General features: G+C 42.8%; 1 protein-coding gene across 5 annotated transcripts in view; it reads right to left on the bottom strand.

The window, feature by feature from the left end:
- Positions 1 to 23,769, bottom strand: part of LOC143835262 (adenylate cyclase type 10-like) — a 68,653-nt gene that overhangs the window by 14,056 nt on the left and 30,828 nt on the right. For 3 of the 5 annotated variants that reach the window (XM_077332628.1, XM_077332627.1, XM_077332624.1), the window contains exons 17-27: positions 22,991 to 23,127; positions 21,372 to 21,494; positions 18,309 to 18,587; positions 15,931 to 16,266; positions 13,607 to 13,690; positions 12,181 to 12,240; positions 8,784 to 8,837; positions 5,492 to 5,540; positions 3,614 to 3,845; positions 1,798 to 1,905; positions 767 to 942 (exon numbers count right to left, since the gene is read on the bottom strand). In XM_077332628.1, the coding sequence (XP_077188743.1) occupies positions 767 to 942; positions 1,798 to 1,905; positions 3,614 to 3,845; positions 5,492 to 5,540; positions 8,784 to 8,837; positions 12,181 to 12,240; positions 13,607 to 13,690; positions 15,931 to 16,266; positions 18,309 to 18,587; positions 21,372 to 21,494; positions 22,991 to 23,127 (1,638 nt within the window). The remainder of the gene's footprint in view (positions 1 to 766; positions 943 to 1,797; positions 1,906 to 3,613; positions 3,846 to 5,491; positions 5,541 to 8,783; positions 8,838 to 12,180; positions 12,241 to 13,606; positions 13,691 to 15,930; positions 16,267 to 18,308; positions 18,588 to 21,371; positions 21,495 to 22,990; positions 23,128 to 23,769) is intronic. The other 2 variants (XM_077332626.1, XM_077332625.1) reach the window with 2 other exon arrangements.

Here is a 23,769-nt window from a genome sequence, read left to right as displayed (position 1 = left end):
GAGACCCTGTAAAATAGGCATGTGAGACTAGCCTGGGCTTTCTCAACTATGGTTTCATAAAACCCTGAGATTTCTTGATGACCATGGAAGGGTTTTCCAAATAGGTGGGAGTTAATTAATTAATTTATTTTTAATTGTTAAACATTTATCAGGTGATATGATCACATATGGGCTTTTGACCCACCTACCCCTTCCAAAAATGGCCAGTGATGGGCCTGGAGGGGGTGGAAAGGGGAGTAGCCCCAGGTGAGCATGTACACAGCTAAGCTTCCAAGCCATGCTGTTGTTGTTGTTAGTTGCGAAGTTGTGTCCGACCCATCGCAACCCTATGGACAAAGATCCTTCAGGCCTTCCTGTCCTCTACCATTCCCCAGAGTTCCAAGCCATATTCTGCAAAGCACAGTATCTCTGGGATTTCTTGAAGCCTGAAGAATGTTTCAGGGGTTTCTCAATGGTAAGAAAACTGAGAAAGGCCAGACTAGACCATTGTCACCCAACAAGCCTCCATGGCAGAGTGAGGATTTGAACTTGGATTCCCCATATTTTAATCTGACACTCTATTCTACCATGCTGCTTCTCAAATTAATATGCTCCTGAAAGAAAGGGAAGTGATAGAATCCCATAACTGGAGAATTTGTTTGCTTTGAGAAGAGGCCTTCTAGCTCATTTGTGTTTGAGTCCCAGAAATGGAACAAGGTAGGACATGTACTCCTATTGAAATTCATGACTCCACACTTCTTTTCAAAACAATTTGTTGGTATCCTACCCATTAGCCATTTGCAAAGAATTCTGCTTCTTCTGATGTGTAATATGTTTGGAAAATTCCACCATGGACATGAAAAAAGCCCCAATGATAGTCAACGGGAAACTTTTCTTCAATAAATCCAAAGCTTTCTTCTCCATCCTTTTTGCTAAATGGATCTGGCCCATATTGTAAGAGACCTATGAAGACATGTGTGGGATAAAAACACAGTGAATATTGTTAAATTTATTAGGGTACTCTGGTCAGAATTAGTCTAGTGTACTGAGGTTCCTCAACCTGAGATGCTTATCCCTGGTTTGTAAAGAGGTGCATGAATATGAACTCTGTCCATAAAAGCTGTGAGGAGTAAGCACAACAATCTGACATAGATAGCCATTCAAATGATACCCGAGGGCACATATAATTTTTCATGTATTATTGAAATCAGAAATCCACATTCCATTTCCTTTTTCTATCTAGAAATTCAAATGCCTATGTGCCAAAGTGAATGGAAAAAATGCCCAATTTATTAAATCTATAAAACAAAAAATAAAAATTGGGAGAGGGAAATCCATAGGCTTAGATGATACACACAGGCTCCAAACTTTAAGAGCAGAAAGAATACATTTAACTACAGAGAGTACAACTCTCATATCGCTACTAGCCAAGATAAATTCAAGGTGAAAACATGCCTGCTCTTCCATATGGACAGAAGCTCTGGGGCTAGAGGGACTCCAGCACAAACCAGAGGCATCAGAAGTAGGTCCCCCCAGCCATTATTTCCAGCTGTAGATTGGGAAACTCCTGAACATTTAAGGATGGAGCCTGGAAGTAACATGAAAAAAACACATTGCTGTGCTCATACCGCCTTCCAACCAGTGGTTCCCCAGCATCTTCTTGCTTACTCAACCAAACCTCAATTTTACAAGAACTTGTTCCTGACATCAAGGAGGCTGTCCAATTTCAACTGAAGGATGGATTTTTCAGAGAGGGGAGTTGCAACTGGAAGCATCCAGATGGTGTCACCAAACAGGATTAAGAAGACATCGTCTTACCTCACCCTTGAGGCAGTACAAAACAGACATCTCAAACTGGCTAATAATTTTCTGCGTGGGCTCCAAAGATTTCAACAAGCACTCTGCTGTATTCAGGTATGTAAAAGCCTCAAATAAGAATATCAAAGGATAAATAATTTACTTTTTGAAACTTTATTTGCACCACACACACACCCCTAAGCTTGTAAACTCATGAATCCATTGGTAGCTGGTTGGGACCTAGGGTGTAAAACCCAAAGTGCATCTACAGTAGGGCTGCCAGCCCCCAAGTAGGGGTGGGGTTTCCCCTGGTTTGGAGTTTCTCCCCATTTCAGGAAGTTACACAGACATAGTGGTGACATTGGAGAGGGCAATGCTCTGGTTTGGGAGGGGGGGAAGACTATGGTAAGAAGCTAATTCTACCATAGAGGTTTTGCCCACAAACCAGAAAGTTGATCCTGATGTGCCTACAGCATTTGCTGGCAGGGGCTCATGGGAATTGTAGTTCATGAACATCTGGAGGACCACAGGTTGACTACCCCTGACGTGGGCAACTCACATTTATTTCTAGCTTCTTCCCTCTCCACTCTATTTAAGGAGCAGGATTCCCCCACCCCCAAGGAGAAGACAACGATATGCTTTGCAGATAACTTAAACATGAGTTCTGCCTGTGACATGCTGTGCCATGCCTGGCTTCATATCTGGCAGCTAATAATTGAAGAAATATGTATTTTGTTACTCTTCTTGTTTAGAAATATTTAGCCTATTCAGTTTAAATCCCTTGAAAATTCTGGTTTCCTGCAATAAATTAATTTTATTTATTTTTGCACTTACACCTCGCCTTTCCTCAGAGGCTCAGGGTGGCTTTTAAGCCCTATGTCTGCGATCTTTTGAACTCTGCTCACTCTCCTACTGCTTTGGTCATGTTGTCCCCAGATAACACTGGGGTTCTGTGGTTCTTTTTAAGAGGAAGATTTAGAAGGCTGGGCTGAACAAGAAGATGGCTGCTTTATAGAGGTTCATATAGATTTTTACCGCATTTGGGGGGGGGGAATATGATTGGGAGGGAGGGGGGCAAGAGTAGATTAGGCCAGAAATGTCTGCACACCACTCAAATGAAACTTTTTCAGATGTTGTAACTATCAGTTTGTAGAGTAAAGCAATAGGAATACGTGCTACCCATGATTTGGGTCATTTCAATGTTTTAATGTTTATGTTTGTTACTGCCTATGTGGTTGTATTTACTGTTGTGTGCTGCCCTGAGTCTGCACGGAAGGGCAGAATACAAATTAAATAAATAATGATGATGATGCTCCCAATATAATTTTGTGTGAATAAGGCAATGCATGGGCTTTCTATGCACATACAGCTTTGGTATTGTGATCCACACATTGACCTCTGCACAAGAAATGACAACCATGTATTGACGGGGCTCCCCATATGCATGATCATGACACCTTGAAAGGAATTAAAAATTTGCTCCTGACCCTTTATAATCCAGGATTGGGGCACAACTACATATTACACAGTCCTTATGGTGTATGCTGCTCTGCCACCAGGGCTTCAGATAAGGTGCATGTTGCAAGTTCTGTGTTTGGAACTCAGTTATGAATACTCGAAGCTGGCTCATACTGAATCAGACCTTCTGTCTATCAAGCTCAGTACAGTATCCAACTTTCTTTTTCCCCAAACAAATTTTAAATAAAAAGACGAAGTGTAAACCCACCCATTATGTATTAAATGCACCTGGATCCAGTCCATCTTCTAACAATAAGCAAAGAAATGTTAGCAGGGCCTATGAGATCGATGGGGGAAGAAATTAGATGGTTCCACTCACCATGTAGTTGTTGGAGAGGTGTAAATAGGCAGCAGCACATTCTAGCAAGTAATAAAAGGCACGGACATAATTTTCCACAGCCATGCAGTGGTGAGACAAGGGCACAATGACAAACTCAACAATCTCCTCACAATAACAGGAGCCTATGTTGTTGAAGTTGTTCTTGTCCGATTCAAGAATCTCGATGATTTCATCCAGCCTGGTTAGAAATGCTTTTTCTGTATATTCGGTTCTGGTAGAAAAGAGAGCAGGGGAAATAAAGGTCAGTGGCTTCTTAATCAAGCCTCATCTCTCACCCCAACATGAACAACAGCAGCAGCAGCGACAGAAATCTTTGAAAACACCCAGAGTTCCTGGACCCTTCAGAACTGTCATGGTCAGCATGTAGGAATTAACCAGTAACTATGAGGGTTGCTGGGTGACTCTATATTAATTCAGACCAGTGAGAGTAAAAAGAGACGTGACAGGAGTGGCCATCTTGTTCCTACTGGTTCTGCCTCATTAATTTCTCAAAGTGTGAAGGTCTTATTTCAATCTCCAAAGCCTCTCAGACCAATTTTTCTTTGGATTTTAACTCTTCTACGACTGTCAAAAAATGCCTGCTCTACAGAAACTATCAGTAGATCAAAGCCTCTAAATTTTATGTCAACATAATCTCCAGTCCTCTATTTCACTGCTAGATTTACCTGCAATGTCTGTGGTCCCTTTGACAATCAACAAGAGTTGAAATACAACTCTTTGTTTTTCTCTGCACATCAAGCTTGAAATACACTTTGTTCCTTGAAATAGCAAGGTTTCCACTTCCATCCAAGGACTAATTTAGTTCAGTTTAGTACACCTTAACACCCTCAAAGAAACCGACACTCCACTAGGAGAGTTAAGGAACATTGAAAAGTCAGTAGTTCAATTTAGCCTTCATATTCTTAATTTCCTGCTCACAAAAGGGCAATGCCTTAATGTGCCATAGTGGTATAGTGGTAAAGTGTCAGCCTAGCACACACCCAGTTTAAGGATTTGTACCAGAGCCAGTTTAGGAATTTGCGGGGCTTTAGCAGAGGGCAAGAGCCTCTTGTGGCGCAGAGTGGTAAGCGGCAGAAATGCTGTCTGAATCTGTCTGTCCATGAGGTTGGGAGTTCGATCCCAGCAGCCGACTCAAGGTTGACTCAGCCTTTCATCCTTCCAAGGTCGGTAAAATGAATACCCAGCTTGCTGGGGGGTAAACGGTAATGACTGGGGAAAGCACTGGCAAACCACCCTGTATTGAGTCTGCCATGAAAACGCTGGAGGGCGTCACCCCAAGGGTCAGACATGACTCTGTGCTTGCACAAGGGATACCTTTACCTTTAGCAGAAGACAACTTGTACTGCACAAATGATTGCAGAGCCCCCCTCACAGGGATTTCTTGAAGCTTAAGAATCTTTCAAGGATTTGTCAACAGAAAAAAAGCTAAGCAAGCTGGTCTAAGGCAACCTTCACACTTATGTAGCTTGTGGTCTGCCCGCATGCTCAGTGAGTGATTACTCTGAGTATAAACTGGAGCAGAAGAGAATGGTGTACATTGTTCAGAGCTCTTTGGAGAAAAGGCACGATAAGACATAATAAGTTAGGCACTCAGTAAATTAAGAGTGCATGTACTGGCAATTCTTCATCCTTCACTACCACCAGACACCATCCAGAGAAGAGTACATCTGGAATGACTCAAACTGGAAAGCACGGGGAAACGTGTGAACCTTCAAAACGTGTATGGTACCATACAATGAGCACCTGCAGGATATGAAGATGTGACAGAAGGAGCCATGTATGAATCATCTCCCAGAGTCTGTCCTAAATGCTGCTTCTCAGTTATCTCCCTGAACAGAAAAGTCTTTTCCACCGTACCTAAAGATGTCTGTCACATTTATCGATGGCCGATCATGGTCCGCTGTGCCTTAGTGGGGAAAAAAATTAAGATAAATATATTAGTTTCAAACACATTCTGTGGTTTCTTCATAAAATAAGGGAGGGGATATAATTGATTGATAGAAATATTAGAACCCACTGAGTATTCACTGGACTGGCCTTCTGATGAAGTCACAAATGGAAGTTGCAGAGAACCTTCACCTGCTGGGCTGGATGTAGATGACTTTTTCCACTTAACCCTGGTCAGTTCTCCACAATTCTTGCTCAGTTCTGTCCCCCATCCCACATGGCTGCAGTCCATGCAGGTCTCCAGCACATACCCTTTTGGGTAGTCAAAAGGAAACCCTCTCTTTTCTTTTTATTCAACAGAAAAAAAAACCTAGCTGGATCCATTCCATAGGACAGAACTTTGTTGCCAAGACATGAACTGGGGGTACCTGTGCATATACATCCCTGGAGTATCTTTGGCGCCATATAACCCCTTCATGTAAAGATCTTTGTCTGTCGAGCAGTCAACATTATACAGTCCAGAAAGAGCATGAAGAAAGCTTCTTCTGAAAAGTAGTCTAGATATGATTCAGTTTCAACTTCAGATTGGCCGAGAAGCTACTTTCTCATGCAAATGATGGCTCAGCACAAGTGAGGCCATAGTTGGTCTTTCCCAATGGCTCCCAGTCCGATGGTACAGGGAAGAAGGACATCTGTGAACAGCCCCATGGACCCAGTTGAACCATTCAAAGGCACTACTCAGCCTCATGGAATTCCATCAGAGGAAAGCATTCCCACAAAAAGTAACATCTGTGTGTGAAGGGGCAAGGGGCAGAATTGCAGCCAATTGATAGCTGGCAAAATAAGTAAGACCCCGAATTCACACTGAGCTAAAACAGTGCATTTAGAATTTATTAACGCCGTCCCTCCCATTGAAACAAACCCATTCATTTTCTAGTTTGTTGGGCACAAGTGCTAATGGGCACACATACTTTGCTCCTCTCAGCTGTGCTTTAAAATCTGTTTGAAGGCCACTTGTCTACTTCTTTGATGTCACTTTTAAAAACTCAGACATCTTCCTTTAAACAAAGAGGTGATCCCATAGGCAATCAGATTTAGATAAATGATGATATTATTTATTTATGAAATTTTTATGCCAGCTTTCCACCTGATCAGGGCCCCCGAGGCAGCACACATGACAATATTTGAAAAATTAGAAACATTTAAAATTATAAAATAACTCAACAAAATTTATGAATATAAATATATAGAACAGGGGAGGAGGGCAATAACCATTACTGAGGATGTGCCAAATTAAACAGAAAAATTTGCACCCACTGATAGAATGCACCAGTAGAGGGAGACAGAAGTCTTTTAGGGAGGTAGTTTTAATACCATGAGTGAGAAAGCTGTCAGCCGTCTAACCTCAGATGATGGGGCAACAGAAGATGATCAGAATGAACTGGTAGGTTCATAAGGGAGAAGGTAGTCCTTAAAGTATATTGGTCCAGGCCATTGAGGATTTTAAAGGCCAATGCCAGCACCTTGAATTGAGCCTGGGAGTAAACTGGAAGCTAGTATAGATTGTGGTTTGTACTTTAAAGCTTTATATGCATTCGTTTCATTTCTATTTTTAAAAAAATCAAATATAAACTTTTTATTATATTTTAAAAACCTGGAATTTTCAACCCTAACCTCCCTTCTTTTAACGTAACTTGGTGCAATTATATCCAAAGTCCAATTAACTGGACAGTTTCCTAAGCCTATGAAAAATAACAGCCCTGGTATCTACTCTAACTCAGTTGCTGATGCAACATAAACGTCCAAAGAATCCTGGAGTTCCCTAAAACAGAGTTTGAAAACCACTGACACTCACAATAACAGAGATTATACTACTTGTGAGTGATAATTTAAAGTACAAGGTTTGTTTCTTGCCCAGAAGCAATGGTTTAGAATCCTTGTATGGGACACATCTTTAAGCCCATCTTCTGATGCAACAAAAAATCTGGACTTGTTACAGACTCTCTGTCCTAGGCAGAGTCTGCACTTACTTTGTTTATTCCATTGTCAATCCTGTTGAATTCAGATCGATTTGAACTCAGGTCTTCCTCTCCCCCCCCCTCCCCATTGAAACAGGAAAGTGTTCTGCACGTGGTTAGGGTAATTTGGGGGGGGGGGGAGCCAAGCCTCTTTCTTTCTTTTCTTGAAGGGGGGGGGAAAGGGGAGCCAAGCAGGGAGCCTCTTTCTTTTCTTGGGGGTGGGCGGGGAGAGGATCGAAGAAGGCAGAGGAGGGAAAAAATACAAGACCGATAGAAGTTGAGAGAAATTAGGGGCTTCTCCTTTAAGGCAAGCTTGTCACATGGCCACCTTTGGCCAATCAGGGCGTCTCTACCATGGAGGTTCAAAACAGCCTGCTTTCTCAATCCGGATTTGAAAAATATTGAGCATTAAAAGCACTCTAAGATATCACACAATAAAGGTAGGGTCACTCTGGATCAATCCTTCTTGCTGCAGAAGGAAAATTTAAATTGCCCAAAATCCAAATGGAAATCGCATTCTGTATAGATGGCAGGGACTGAATTGACCTGGGATTGGAATAAAAGCTCCGTGCAATTTACACCCTAATCTTTTACTCATTCCCTTCCTCCACCATATTGAAGTCCCAGCTCAGGATACTAAAGCTGCTAGATCCATTACAAAAGACACTCCTTTTGGATTTTATGTTTGGGATAAAATTTCAGAAGCTACCACCATCAGAAGCTCCTTGGAACGTATTTATACTGTCAAGATAGATGCAGTCTCACTCCTGGAATACCTGTACCACTGAACCGATTCTGGTACCGATATGGACTAATTCTGTTGAGCCTATTAGCTTCCCCATTGGAGTGTAAAATCAAGCATATGGGTTTATATGAGTAAAACGACAGAGAGGTGCCAGAAAATTTGTCAAATTGGAGGACTCCTGCACACCCCAAATGTTGTTCAGAGCTGGGAGCATTTTCATTAATTGCAAATGAGCATTGTTCAGATCAGATATTGAGTGATAAATTTCAGATTCCATGGCCTGAAATTTTTTAAAAATCCCCACCCAAGATTTTTCAGCTCCAATCAGGAATTATTTTTACAATACATGAAAGTGAAGAGATCACAAATGATTAACCAGGTGGTAGGCAGACGCCTTCCTACAAATTTTGGGGTAGGATGTGCCATCCCGTGCCCTATTATCTGTTCCTTTTATTCCCCCCACCCCAGTAATAATCTGTTACATTAAAAATGAGCCTACCTTGTCTAACCTTTGATGTTTCAATTTTCTTTAAGATTGCAGTGACTGTTGATACTAGAAGGAAGAAAAAAAAGCACATTGTACATTGTCAATATGAATCCATGATACAAATAATCATTGCCACCATTACAAGATAAATAACAAGATGACTGGGAACAGACATTCTTTTCAAAGGCAGTGCAAGATTTTAAAGTGAAAGCAAACTGGCAAATGAGATTGGGGACAGGGAATTAACGAATTCTGTTCATTCTCTGTTCGGTGTAGTGGTTAGGAGTGCGGACTTCTAATCTGGCAAGCCGGGTTCGATTCTGCACTCCCCAGCTGGGTGACCTTGGGCAAGCCAGGGCACTGATAAGACTGAGCAGTAATATCAGGGCTCTCTCAGCTTCACCTACCTCACAGGGTGCCTGTTGTTGGGAGAGGAATGGGAAGGCAACTGTAAGCCGCTTTGAGCCTCCTTCAGGTAGAGAAAAGCGGCATATAAGAACCAACTCTTCTTCTTCTCCAGTGTCTTAAAATAATTAAAAGAAAGGAAATTCAAGAATGGAAGAAGAAAAGTAAAACTTAGGGGGAAAATGTCACTCAGACAACAACAGCCCAAGTCACAGGGAAAAAGACAAACAAGGAATTGGTGCGATATCCAAAAAGAATAAGAGGCACAGAATTAGGATCCAGCATTATAGACAAAGCTTCCAATTCTGGACTAACCGGAGAAAGTTCTACAAATCACTAGTGGGAGATGAAAAAGTAGAAGTAAAACCAAAGGAAAGACAACCACCTTCTGGAGAGAACTCTGGGAAAACTCCAAAGAATACACCTGGATCAGAGATGTAGAAAACAAACTGAAAGCAAAGCAAATGGAGGATAACGCCTCTGATATCACAACTGTAGAAAAATGAAAAAATATTGACAGTGCAACCCCAGAAGACAGAATAATAGAAAAGAAAGAACAGGCAAAGACCACTAAAGTTAGAGCAACTCAGTTGTCATTGGTGCCTAGAAGTCTCAAGAAACACCTGGACATTCTGGGTATTGAGCAAATAACACTAACTCAGCTCCATAAGACAGTGTTGTTTGGAACAACAAGAATCATATTTAGATACATCTGAAATTGACTAGATTTTGAATGGTAGAATATGTAACAATTCATAGAAGAGGAAGGAGCCAAGGAAGCTTGTAGCCAGACGCGGATGTTGGATTTTCGTAGGGCAAACTTTAATAAACTCAGAGACATGATGAGTGTCATACCATGGACGAGAATGCTGGAAGGAAAAGGAGCATGTGAAGGGTGGGCGCTACTCAAACAAGAGCTATTGCATGCTCAATCAATGACTATTCCAGAAATACGAAAACACTGCAGGAGCTCTAAGAAGCCTATTTGGATGAACAGAGAACTTCAAGAGGAACTAAGAAAGAAAAGGAAAATGTTCAGGAAATGGAGGGAAGGACAGAGCTCTAAAGAAGAGTACCTACAGGTTACTAGGCACTGTAGATCAATCATCAGAAAGGCCAAAGCTGAGAGTGAGCTAAGATTGGCCAGGGAAGCCCATTGTAACAAGAAAAGATTTTTCAGTTACGTGAGGAGCAAATGTAAAGTAAAGGAGGCAATAGGCCCGCTGTTGGGTGCGGATGGACAAACTCTAACGAAAGATGCAGAGAAAACAGAAAGGCTTAGTGCCTATTTTACATCTGTTTTTTTCCCACAGGTCAAAGTGTTTAGGCACATCTAGAGATGGCTGTAGCCAAAGGATAGTGTCTGGGTGGCAGGTTAACATGGATAGAGAGGTTGTCGAGAGGCATTTAGCTGCACTGGATGAGTTCAAATCCCCTGGTCCAGATGAAATGCACCCGAGAGTACTCAAAGAACTTTCCAGAGAACTTGCACAGCCCTTGTCCATCATCTTCGGAACCTCTTTAAGGACTGGAGATGTCCCGGAGGACTGGAAAAGAGCAAACGTTATTCCGATCTTCAAAAAAGGGAGGAAGGATGACCCGGGAAACTACAGACCAGTGAGTCTGACCTCTGTTGTGGGGAAGATAATGGAGCAGATATTAAAGGGAGTGATCTGCAAACATCTGGAGGACAATTTGGTGATCCAAGGAAGTCAGCATGGATTTGTCTCCAACAGGTCCTGCCAGACCAACCTGGTTTCCTTTTTTGACCAAGTAACAGGTTTGCTGGATCGGGGAAATTCGGTTGATGTCATTTACTTGGATTTTAGTAAAGCTTTTGACAAGGTTCCCCATGATGTTCTGATGGATAAATTGAAGGACTGCAATCTGGATTTTCAGATAGTTAGGTGGATAGGGAATTGGTTAGAGAACCGCACTCAAAGAGTTGTTGTCAATGGTGTTTCATCAGACTGGAGAGAGGTGAGTAGCGGGGTACCTCAGGGTTCGGTGCTCGGCCCGGCACTTTTTAACATATTTATTAATGATCTAGATGAGGGGGTGGAGGGACTACTCATCAAGTTTGCAGATGACACCGAATTGGGAGGACTGGCAAATACTCCGGAAGATAGAGACAGAGTTCAACGAGATCTGAACACAATGGAAAAATGGGCAAATGAGAACAAGATGCAATTTAATAAAGATAAGTGTAAAGTTCTGCATCTGGGTCAGAAAAATGAAAAGCATGCCTACTGGATGGGGGATACGCTTCTAGGTAGCACTGTGTGTGAACGAGACCTTGGGGTACTTGTAGATTGTAAACTAAACATGAGCAGGCAGTGTGATGCAGCGGTAAAAAAGGCAAATGCCATTTTGGGCTGTATCAACAGAGGCATCACATCAAAATCACAAGATGTCATAGTCCCATTGTATACGGACCTGGAGTACTGTGTGCAGTTCTGGAGGCCTCACTTCAAGAAGGACATCGATAAAATTGAAAGGGTACAGAGGAGAGCGACGAAGATGATCTGGGGCCAAGGGACCAAGACCTATGAAGATAGGTTGAGGGACTTGGGAATGTTCAGCCTGGAGAAAAGGAGGTTGAGAGGGGACATGAGAGCCCTCTTTAAGTATTTGAAAGGTTGTCACTTGGAGGAGGGCAGGATGCTGTTTCTGCTGGCTGCAGAGGAGAGGACACGCAGTAATGGGTTTAAACTTCAAGTACAACGATATAGGCTAGATATCAGGAAAAAGTTTTTCACAGTCAGAGTAGTTCAGCAGTGGAATAGGCTGCCTAAGGAGGTGGTGAGCGCCCCCTCACTGGCAGTCTTCAAGCAAAGGTTGGATACACACTTTTCTTGGATGCTTTAGGATGCTTAGGGCTAATCCTGCGTTGAGCAGGGGGTTGGACTAGATGGCCTGTATGGCCCCTTCCAACTCTATGATTCTATGATTCTATGATTCTATGAAGGAGACTTCATGGGGAGGGGAGATAAAACATCTTTACCAGTACTTGCTCTCATCCAGGATGAACGTTTATTACCAATGCTTACGAATGATTCCATTCCTGAAAAGAAAAAGAAAAAAAACAGAATTCAACCGTATGCTCAGAACCACTAAACATCCTTAGTAACCGCTATTAACAACAAACTTGTTGGAAGTTAAGGATTTTGTGCTATCTGTAAGCCTCGGTCTTCTAAGGGTGACTATAGAAATCAGAGAGACAGGCAGATCAGATCAGTACATATTATCTGATTCTCTTTCCATCCTAGCTTAGAAAGCTAGCTGGAGTGTCTCTCTTTCTCTCCTTTCCTATCACAGTATAGATTTCTTTCAACAACTAAAAAATCCATTTCTTTCTTCAAACAACAAATCTCAGGTGAACTTTATTCTACAATTAGCTCCTGCTACCAATGCAACCGGTCAGTCCTAGAGTAGATCAGCCCTGACTGCTCCTTAGATGGCCAGATCCTGAAGATAAAGCTCAAATACTTTGGCCACCTCATGAGAAGGAAGGACTCCCTGGAGAAGAGCCTAATGCTGGGAGCGATTGAGGGCAAAAGAAGAAGGGGACGACAGAGAAAGGTGGCTGGATGGAGTCACTGAAGCAGTTGGTGCAAACTTAAGTGGACTCCAGGGAATGGTAGAGGACAGGAAGGCTTGGAGGATCATTGTCCATGGGGTCGCAATGGGTCGGACACGACTTCGCACCTAACAACAACAACACTAATGTACATAACTGGGAGGTTATATCCTTTAAGGAATCACATTCAAATTGTTAACTACGGGCATTGAGAAGTAAGGAAAAGGTCCTCCCTATTAAAGGGACCATCTTGACTAAGGCCATTGCACTGGGAAGAAAGGATTTAGCTCTCTCCCCTAGCATCCATCCATTTGGAAATGTCCCATCCTCCAGCTGCTTATAGCTCCAACTAGGAAAAGGTATCTATAGTACAATGACCTGATCCCCTCCATTATTGTTAGAAGAAGCCTGATTATAGCCTGACACTCTTGTGCTACATCACGCTGGCTTTCAGCACTCCCTTGAGCATCTAGCACTCCCTTGAGCTCGTCCACACAAGAAGGAAACAAGAAGCCACTTGTGGAATCCACAAGAATGAAGGCACCATCCTCTGTCCTGTAGTAAGGATAGCCCATTTTTGTGCCACTGGGGCTGTAGATCACAGCTCTTTAGTAATGTAAGGAATGCCCAGTCCTGAGTGGGTGAAAATACTCAAGGTCTCTGCAAGGCTCAGAAGTCTCACATTGCCCTTCAATCAGGGCTAGCCCCAAACAATGCCGTTTAGCCCCGCCCCTCACCAAACCAACTGGTCACAGCTGATTCTTTGCTTTCCCACTAAACCAGCATTTGAGGTTTTCCATCAGTGGTGCCATCCAGCCACCTGCCCCACCTTCCGGGAAGCGAGATTTACCTTTAATTGACCTGGTGAAAGCTTCTGGCACCCTGGGATTTAATAGCTCATCAGTATTCTTCATGTCATTAAACACTTCCGATCCTGTCAAACAGAAAGAAATGATGATCTGAACATTTCTTGCCGTGGTATTTCACAACTAGGTCAAAAGAATGAACATTCCACCTCTACCCCCTCCTCCCCTTTCCCTTTCAAGGTCTTTTTTACCCTTCTGCAAACTGCATGAAATGGAGCTGTTTAGGAGCACACATAGAAATTTGCTTTGGGCTAAATTAGCTAGGCCATCTATTGATAAGTGACTCCAGATAACCTAGCCATATTTTCTAGAATGTGACGTATCTTTTAGAAGACACATCCATGAAGATTTTTAAGATGAACACAGTGAACTAATCTGGTAACTAGTTATTATAACAGCTAGGACTACACTATCTATAGCATCAAAACAACTCCAGAAAAAAAGGATTGCTTGGGCAGGGTTTGTTTTGTAATGACTGTGGTCATGATCACAAAGTATTTTTTGTTTTACTTCATTTACTCCTTGCCTTTGTCCTCGGGGGAACTGAAATGACTAACCACATTCTCCTACTCCTCCATTTTATTCTTTAAAAAAACAATCTAGTGAGGTAGGTTATGCAGAGAGAAAGTGACAGGCAGTGATCACCCAGTAAGCTTCCATGACTGTGATGATTTGAAACCGAGCCTAAATAAATTATAAATATATATGGTTACCATGATTTCATAAGCACTTGGTCTTCTCTAGTAAAGATCTGGAATTTTTGTAATCCAATGAACCATGGTAAATAAGGTGGCTATGTAAGTATCAGCAATATATCTAATTCTGAGTGTGGTAAAATTTGTGGATGCTTAAATCCAGATATTGGAACTATGAACGGACAAGAGAGGTCTTTATACAAACCTGAGAAAAGCCCCAGGTTTGGAGAAAAATTGAAAATCCAAAGAAAAATACAATGGGGGCAGGTTAACTCTCCCCTAAAAATAACAAGCACCTGTAACTTTAAGAAATGAATGCCTTCAGTGTCCATTGCTAGGCAACCACAGCAGTATTGCCAGCCTTCCAGATTGGTTTCCATTAGTAAAAGGCAGGTGGAATGGGCAGAGCCCCTTCTGGGGCTGTTTGCCTTTTGAGACCAGTCCTGGAAACCATCACCATGCAACTTGCTACCATTTGACTTTCATGACTCACCAAGACCCACCTGTTTGCTACTGCTCAACAACAACTATCCTGCAAAAGCCGATGTGGTGCAGTGGGCAGAGTTTTAGAAAAGGACCCGAGAGATCCAAGTTGAGGCCCCCAGTTTACAATGGATTCAGATTCAAATCTCCACTTTACCATGGAATCTCACTGGGTGAACTTAACACACACTTGGCACTGAACTACCTCACAAGGTTGTGGTATCAAATGGGGAGAATTAATAAGCTGCTTTGGTTCCTCCTTAAGGAGAAAGGTGGACTAATGAGATGTAAATAAAGAATAAACATAGCTGAAAGGGGGCAGATAAAAGGTGGGTGAGTGGGAAGGAGAAAAGAAAGCAAGGAAATGTGATGTTATGGGAATTGCCAGAAGGAAAAAAGGACACAGCATAGAGATGAGATTACAGGGAGGAGCAAGGTTCCCCCTGCAAGTCCTTGTGAGTCCCTTATAAATAAAACCTGGGCTCAGCAGACAGCATGTGTAACTGAGCCTTAAATGTCTCTGGCCTTGAAAACCCTATGGGGTCACCATCAGTCACCTGTGTCTTAACAGCACTTCCCACCACTCAGCCTTAAGTCTTTGATCTGCTCTGATATATTGGAGGACCAAGATGGAATCCTGTAGCCCAGAGATTATATCACGATAGTTTAGATTAGAAACAGAGGTGTATCTAGCTTATCACTTTTACTTATCAATACCTTTGTGTTCTGCTGGAATCAACTCACTCCCCCCAAAAACAACAAAACTTGTCCCAAAAACCTATCTATGCCTTCTACTTCTGGCTCTCTTTTTATCTTCTCTGGGATAAGTTATTACCTTTTTTAAGCATTCAGACTGAACCCCTGAAAATCCCTTGGTATTGTGATCTCAGGGAAGGAAGGAAAGCCGGTCACTTTCCGACTGACCTTTCCTTCTTTGTTCACAATCCGTCAGCTCCTTGCCACACAGTCACAGATAAGTGTAATTAGGTGAGTGGAAGCATCTGTCTCTAAATTACCTGCTGCCAACAGCAAAATATATCTCCCTTCCCCATTTTTGGGTTCCCCAGCACCCTATGACCAAGGGCACCCCTGCACCATCACCACAGACTTGTGGCAACGAAGAACTTTACCTACGGCTCTCAGTGTGGTAGAAACAATCTCTGAAGCAGCCTCACTCACGTTGTCCTTCACTGGCTCATTTCTAAGCTCCTCGGAATCTATTTTCCACAACATGCCCTCCACGGCGTAGCGGTGGAAGGCTATGAAATCCCCTTCCCCACAGTACTTGCATTGGTGAGCATCACACTCCAGATAGCTGGCACACCTGAGGTGCAATGCTTTTTTCTGGCTTTTGAGCCAGAGCTCATAGGCAGTTTCCTTCAACAGCGGTGTACAGAAACCCATGACTTTGCATTGCATCACTGCCTCCTCATGCTTAATCCGGGTGGCAATGATTTGTCCAAGATCTGAAAGACAAATTGGCATTTGGCTTCAATGTTTTAATCTGTCAAAATACTACACACACATACACACACATACCCCGGCATCTATTTTGGTGAAAGGATAAAAGCAAGAACAGCTAAACTCTTCTTGGGTAAATTCTAAGCAGCTTTTTCAGCTGAAACCTAAAGCCATGGTTCTATTTTGTGTCATAGTTTTTGAGATGGGAAAACAGGAAAAAATTCTGCTTGATAGATAGCTAACTGCAGATCCATTGGATTCCATCTGAATGGACAGGCGGTTCAGGACGAATTCTACTGTTGACTTGAGGGATCGGCAGTTAAGAGTGTCAGTTGAAAAGGAAAGTGGAGGGTGAATAGAAATGAAGTAAAGGATCTTAAAGGGAAGTGGAACCAGTAGTCCTTCCCTGAGGGAAATAGCTCCTAGAAAACTCCTAGAAAAATGGTGATCTCTATAAGTGTTAAAGGTGGAAATGTGTATATTCCTGCTTCCACAGACTTTAACAGTTTTGTAACATAAGCTTATGCCTGTTTATCTAAGAAGTGACAAGTTAAGTGATCTCTCTCAATAGTTATAAACACCTCTGCAGAACAAACCAGCTATATTTTTGTGACAAACTATCTATTGTATATATATAGTTACACAAAGTCTTCCTCTTTCCTGTTGCCTTTTCACCTGCCAAGTTTAAAACTGAAGCCTCCCTGATAGTCTGACGACCTTTTTGCTTTGGGGTTGAAATAAAATAGTTTATATGCTGTAAATTCACCTCAGTCTCACTTCTAACTTATTTAGACATATACCAACAAAGGATTTTCAATTCATCCATATTGTAGGATGGGTCAGAACATATCTATATACATTTTAACACCTGGGGAATAGATGAGGGAAAGAGGGGGGAAGACAAGTCATGTTGGGAGTTGTAGGCAAACAGTACTTCCTTCAGCATCCTGAATGCTATTGGAGGCACAGCCCAACTTCCTGGCAAGTAATCATAGTGGGAAAACTTTCCATTTGCCCCCACCCTCTCACTTCCTCTCTAGCCCTTTGTTAGCATCAGCCTGCCCACAGAGTTAAGCATCTTTTCCCGCCAGATGAGACTACACTGAAATCACAATCTGATTAGAAGAATCCAGCTGATATGTAAATTCACCGCAAATGGATATCTAATAAAATATGATTTAAACAAGTCTCCTCTGCATTGGTCACTTTCTGCGATGAGAGTTACCTGCCTGGCTCTCTGCAACAGAACAGGAGCTGCTCGGCAATGTGAAAAGAGATGTGGGAAGTGTCAGACCTGCTCATACAAATACCAATCCATTGCCAGTTTATGTATCTATGAACACACGGGAAGCTTGCCTCACACTGAATCAGATTTGCCAGTATTCTCTACTGCAGGCTTTCTCAGCCAGGGTTTTGTGAAACCCTGGGGTTTCCTGATGGTCCTGGAAAGGTTTCCCAAATGGGTGGGAATTAATTTTTTATATATTTTAACAATTTGTTCAACATTTTGGGGGTTAGATGACTATATATGGTCATGTCAACTGCCCCCCCCCCATGGCCAATTATGAGCCAGGAGGGAGTGGGAAGGGGAGAGGCCCTGGGTCGGCAAGTACACATCTATTCTTCCCAACTGCATGATCTGGGGTTTCTTGAAGCCCCAGGGATGTTTCAGGGGTTTCTCAAGGGTCAAAAAGTTAAGAAAAGCTGCTCTACTCAGTAAAGGTCAGTATTCTCTATTCAGACTGACACGGATCCTCCAGTTTCTCAGGCTGAGATCTTTCATATCACCTACTACCTGATCTTTTTCACTGGAGATGCCAGGGATTGAACCAGGGACCTCCTGCATACCAAAAAGACGTTCTAACGCCAAACCACAGCCCTCCCCATTTGCTTTAATCTGTCCTTCCTCTAAGGAGCTCGGGGAGGTGCATATGTTTCTCTCCCACCACCATTTTGTCTGCCATTTCACTTAACATGTACATACAGATACTCTTCAGGATCTTCATGAATAAGTATGCAACTTTGAGTGTTTTGCCCAATTTCCTACCTGACACTGCCTTAGCTACGGTAATAAATGCAGAGGAGGAAAAGTCCAGAGAGAATGCATCCCATTTCCGGTTAGTATGCTGCACTTTTCCTTCAGTAAAACACTCAAAGATGTGAGATTCCACCAGGGCTGCTAATGTCTGATTCATTTTCATCTTGGTCCATTCAGGAAGGATGTGGAGGAGCAAGTCTGTGTTGAAACTCACACCAATGATAGCGGCACATTTCACAACCATCTGCTCTGAAGGGGTCATGTTGTCTAACTGAGCCAGAGCAATCCCTACCCAAAAGAGAGTCAAGTTATGCAATGCAGACAGAATAGCATTCATGATGCTTAAGAACACATTAGAAGTTCAGTAGCAGTTATCTAAAAAAATAACATGGGAACAGAAGAGCAGATTATGCAGATAGTATCAATCTTTGTTGAGAAAACAGCTGAATTATCTGCGTAGAAATAATTGTATTCTGGTTTTGGATGCAGAGTCAACATTTACTAAAAGGGATACCATTTGTATGTAACTACACCAGCCCTTTTCATTGGGAACAATTTAGAATGAAGTAACAGTTTTAGAACAGTTCGGGGTGGTCTGGCCATTTCACTTCTTGGGAAACTTGCCAGTGGAAGACTGTTTTGCAGGTCCATTGACGGCCATGAGCAAGCAGAGTTTGTTGTTTTGTTAGGTGTGAAGTCGTGTACGACCCATTGCGACCCCATGGACAATGATCCTCTCGGCTTTCCTGTCCCCTACCATTCCCCGGAGTCCATTTAAGTTTGCACCGACTGCTTCAGTGACTCCATCAAGCCCCAGCAATTCTGCCAGTGCCATAGTGGCTGCTTGGTTGCTGTTCTAAAAATGTTATTTCATTCTAAATTTGTGAAAGGAAACTAAATTTGAATTTGGGAATGCCTCACTGGAAAACTTCAAATGGGTAGCCGTGTTGGTCTGAAGTAGCACAATAAAATCAGAGTTCAGTAGTACCTTTAAGAACAACAAAGATTTATTCAAGGCGTGAGCTTTCGAGTGCAAGCTTTCTGAGGAAGAGTGCTTGCACTCGAAAGCTCATGCCTTGAATAAATCTTTGTTGGTCTTAAAGGTGCTACTGGACTCTGATTTTATTTCACTGGAAAACTAAGAGTGGAGATCCAAGTTGGGGGGGGGGGGGACATTGATGTAAAGCAGGATTTGGAAATGACAGGTTAAGAAGGTGCAACATTTGGATTTACTCCAGGGGAGACCAAATTTTGTGTGGAAAGTTTTGCATTGCTTGATTATTTAAGAATGACATTGCAGGGGATTACTCTTGTATGCAAATGGTACCGCTCCCCCCCTCATCCCCTATCTCCCACCCCCCTGATTCCCACCTCCTAGTAACATTCTATGCTAGCAAACTAAATATAATAATAACAACAACAATAGTCTTTTAAACTACTGTATCAACTACTGGTTGCTGATAGCTGCTTAAATTATTGTTTTAATGTTTTTGAAAATGGTTTTATCATTATTGGTAATGTATACATTTTATTATTTATTATCATTTTATTGTTATTGTTGACACACATTGTTCACCACCCCAACACAGTGAGTCCGACAGTGGAGTATACACATTGATTTAACAAACGAACAAATAAATAAATACAGACAGGGTTTCCTCAGAGGTAGCACTTCATCTTTTGAATGTCCTCCCCCTTTGAGGCTCACTGGCATCTACTTCTTTAGGCACCAGGCCAAAACACTTTTAAAGACAGAATTTTAACTGGGGATTTCCACCAATTAGAAGAAGAAGAGTTGGTTCTCATATGCTGCTTTTCTCTACCCAAAGCAGCTTACATTCACCTTCCCTTTCTTCTTCCCACAACAGACACCCTGTGAGGGAGGTGAGGCTGAGAGAGCCCTGATATTCCTGCTTGGTAAGAACAGCTTTATCAGTGCTATGACTGGCCCAAGGTCACCCAGCTGGCTGCATGTGGGGGAGCACGGAATCAAACCTGGTTCGCCAGATTAGAAGTCCACACTCCTAACCACTACACCAAGCTGTCTCCTGCACCAAGCTGGCTCCTTTTGAATGTCCTGGTTCTATGGTCTGCTTCTAACCAAACATATTGCTATCATTATAAGCTGCTAAATGGTGTTTTATGCAGTGGCTTGTTTTTATGTTGGTTTTTGTGACTTTTTAAAATTGTTGTTTTATGATTTTACTGCACTGTTTTAACTTGTTTCTGGTGAGATGGAAGTTTCTATTTCAATAAGTATTAAAGAGGAGCTGCTTTAAGGCAGAACATTTCACAGAAGTTTGTGCTGCTATTGAAATGACATTGCCCCATTAAGTTCTCCCGTGATTCCTGTGTCACATAGTTATTCCACACTTTTGCACCTATCATATTAGAGGTTTCTTTGTCTCTGCCAGTCAGTGCAATGGTCAGTGTTGTGCCAGGGCAGTGGTGACAATCCTGACATGATAATACATGTCCTGTGATTAGTATTACAGGGAAGTCAGACATGGCTTTTGTTATTTCTACTGGAGGGCTTATGAAAAAAAAATTACCCCCCCCCCGCATGGGCGCGATTTTCGGCTGAAAATCGAGTGAAAAATAAAGGGAAAATAAACCAGCAAACGGGGCGGTGTGGTGCTTGGTGACTTAAAACAGCTCTGGGGAGGGACTGCAGCCGGGGAAGCCTCGCTGTGTAAACGAAGGCTCGCCGGTGCATTGATCTCAGCTCGTTCCGAGAAAAAAAAAAGGCAATTGCTTCGCCGGAAGATCAGAGGAGAGACCAAGGGGGAGGGACTTTGCAGAAACCGCAACAATGGTAACGCACAGAACTTTCCCGCTAGTGTTGCAGATTGGTTGCAAGAGTGTAGCGCTTTCCGGAGGGTGAATCCACTTTTGGGGATTTCCCTGAAAGCGCTACAACGAAGCGCTTTTTGCAGATCGGTTTCAGGAGTGTTGCAGATTGTCAACGACGTTGTGCATAACACCAAATTAGTAGCGATTTCAATTTGCAACCATTGTGCAATTTTGAACGAGTGCGGAATGGCCCCAAGAGTTCACAGAAATTGGCCTCACCTTTTAACATTGGAGGGAGCATTACATTGTACAGCTTCACGTTCTGCTTGACAGTGCAAATGTATTCTTCACTCTCTTTGTTTTCAAAGGATTTGGAATTTTGAGTCTTCAGAAGAGCAGTAGCTTTATGAAGGAGACAAAGGACGAAGCAATGAAGTAACAATCATTCTATGTTTTCAATGTATCTGGCAAAACCCCAGGCGTAGGAGAGAGACTAGGTAACAAAGCAATGGATTACCTTTCTGCTCATGAGAAAAATATGCTAGATCTTACCTACATGGAAACAGCAAATAAACAGTGCTCTGTGTTAGGCTCTCAGCTATGCCAAAACAGCTTCCAAATCTTGTTCTAGAAATTCAGGGTTAAATGCAATTGAATTGTGTTTTGCGTAGCCCTGCTCCATATGTGATGTTTGCTTGGATGTTCTTGTAATTTGGTTGGGAAAGGGAGGGTGAAGTGTTGGTGCCTGGAAGCCAGGGGGATGCAGGATAACTCAGGATTCTCAGAGCAGTCCAGGCCAACAGCTTCCATCCCATGGCAGTAAGGAAGAGTCATTCATTTATTTATAGTCATTGACCAGCAGTAAAAGCAAAAGAAAAGAAGCCAATGGCAGAACAATATCAATTAGGGCAATACAGGCTATATTCATATTGTGAAAATATTGTGAAAACAACCTGCCCTGAGTTCCGAAAGTCAGGGCAGACTATAAATCCCCAAAACAAAAATAAATAAATAATATGGAGTCTGAACTCCCTATTGATCCAGTCAGGGATATCAGCACCTTGATGACTACATAACAAAACTTCGCCACAGTATGAGAAATAGTGATGTCCTTATTTTCAAGTTAAAAAAATTACTGAAAAGTCATCAAGGTGTCCAGGAATCCTGGTCAGCAGAGCAATGTCTAACATCACAAGAACAATTACAATACAACAGGAAGAGCACCTTCCCAAGCTAGATGGAGTGCAGCTTATAGTGGCCCAGTCAGCCAGGAACTTGTGATGAATTTTGATGCCTCCTTATTGATGGAGGCTCAGGTCATGAAGGTAGCACAGATGGCATTTTCCCACCTACTAGTACCCTGGCCCCGGAACACCTGGCCACAGTGATCCTTGCAATGGTCACCTCTAGATTACTGTAACTTGCTCTACACGGACCTATCCTTGACCCTGCTCTGGAAATTACAGCTGTGTCAAAATGCAGATTCCCGAGTTCTCACACGAACACCGTGGAAAGCCCATATGAGACTGGTCTAGGACCATTTACGCACTGGGAACTTCACTGCCCTAGCTCCCGTGCAGGAGCACAAATCGGGGGCGGATGAGGCACACTGGGCCACATGCTCCCCCGTGTGGGTGCAGGAAGAGGTGGGGCAACCTGCCACGACTACAGCCTGCAGCCCGGCATGAAACCTCCAGTGCATAAACGGTCTAGGTGAAACAAATGTAATCAAGAATCTGAGAAGCAACACAAACTCTGTGCTGTGATGCTGTCAGTTGTGAACACCCCCATGACCACATATACACACACCCACACCATTCCCACCTGCATGACAGCTTGTCTTTAAAGCATGCCATTCAAGAAATAACTGTACGGAGGGCTTATGACAAATAACTTACTGAAAAGGCTGTCCCACTCATCCTCACTTTCTGCGTCTTGTTCTACTATGTGATACTGAAGGGCATTGTTTATGTGGAGGTTGTGGAGAAGCTCCTCACAGAAAAATGGGTTTCCATGGCTTCTTTGTATTAAGAACCTAGAACAACATTTGAGCAACACATTTGAAGGAAACCCAAAGACAGCCTATATCCAAAACAAAGGGGAAAAGCACTTGCGCATGCATTGTGCTAGCAATTTTGGCATTTATAAACGCAATGATGCAGTGTCTTTTTCCATTTGTTTCACTTTGAAAGAAGCGTATTGGTGCGTTATTGCTTTACGGTACATGGTAATTTGCACAAGGATGAGGAATACGTTGGAAAGGTTAAATGAAGGATGAAGTTCCTCTAGAATGTTATTTCTGGGACTCAAATATTATATGTATCCTTACCATTGTTCTTAATATTTGGGAAAGGCCCCTGTGGGTGGAACGCTGCCCGAGACACATCCGGTGTCCTGAATGCGCTTCCACCTGCATGGGCCAATCCAGGCACATCCAGACCAGATTGGGCCGGCCCATGGAGCACCAGCCTCCAGACCCTGCCTAGCCACCGAGGAGGATGCTCCTGCCCTGTCCTGCCTTGGCGGCCAATCAACGCGGTCTGTGCAGCCATTGCCCCAGCTGGTAGCATGCCTCCTGCCTTGCCTGCTGCGCGCCAGGACAACCGGCTGTGGGGCTGTCACTTTTTAGGCAGACTTTTTGCGAGGTTTCTTGCCATGCATAATACACCCTGGTCAG

Source organism: Paroedura picta, chromosome 4 (genome assembly GCF_049243985.1).
Source record: "Paroedura picta isolate Pp20150507F chromosome 4, Ppicta_v3.0, whole genome shotgun sequence".
Lineage (NCBI taxonomy): Eukaryota > Metazoa > Chordata > Lepidosauria > Squamata > Gekkonidae > Paroedura > Paroedura picta.
This window is presented reverse-complemented; position numbering and strand designations above follow the sequence as displayed.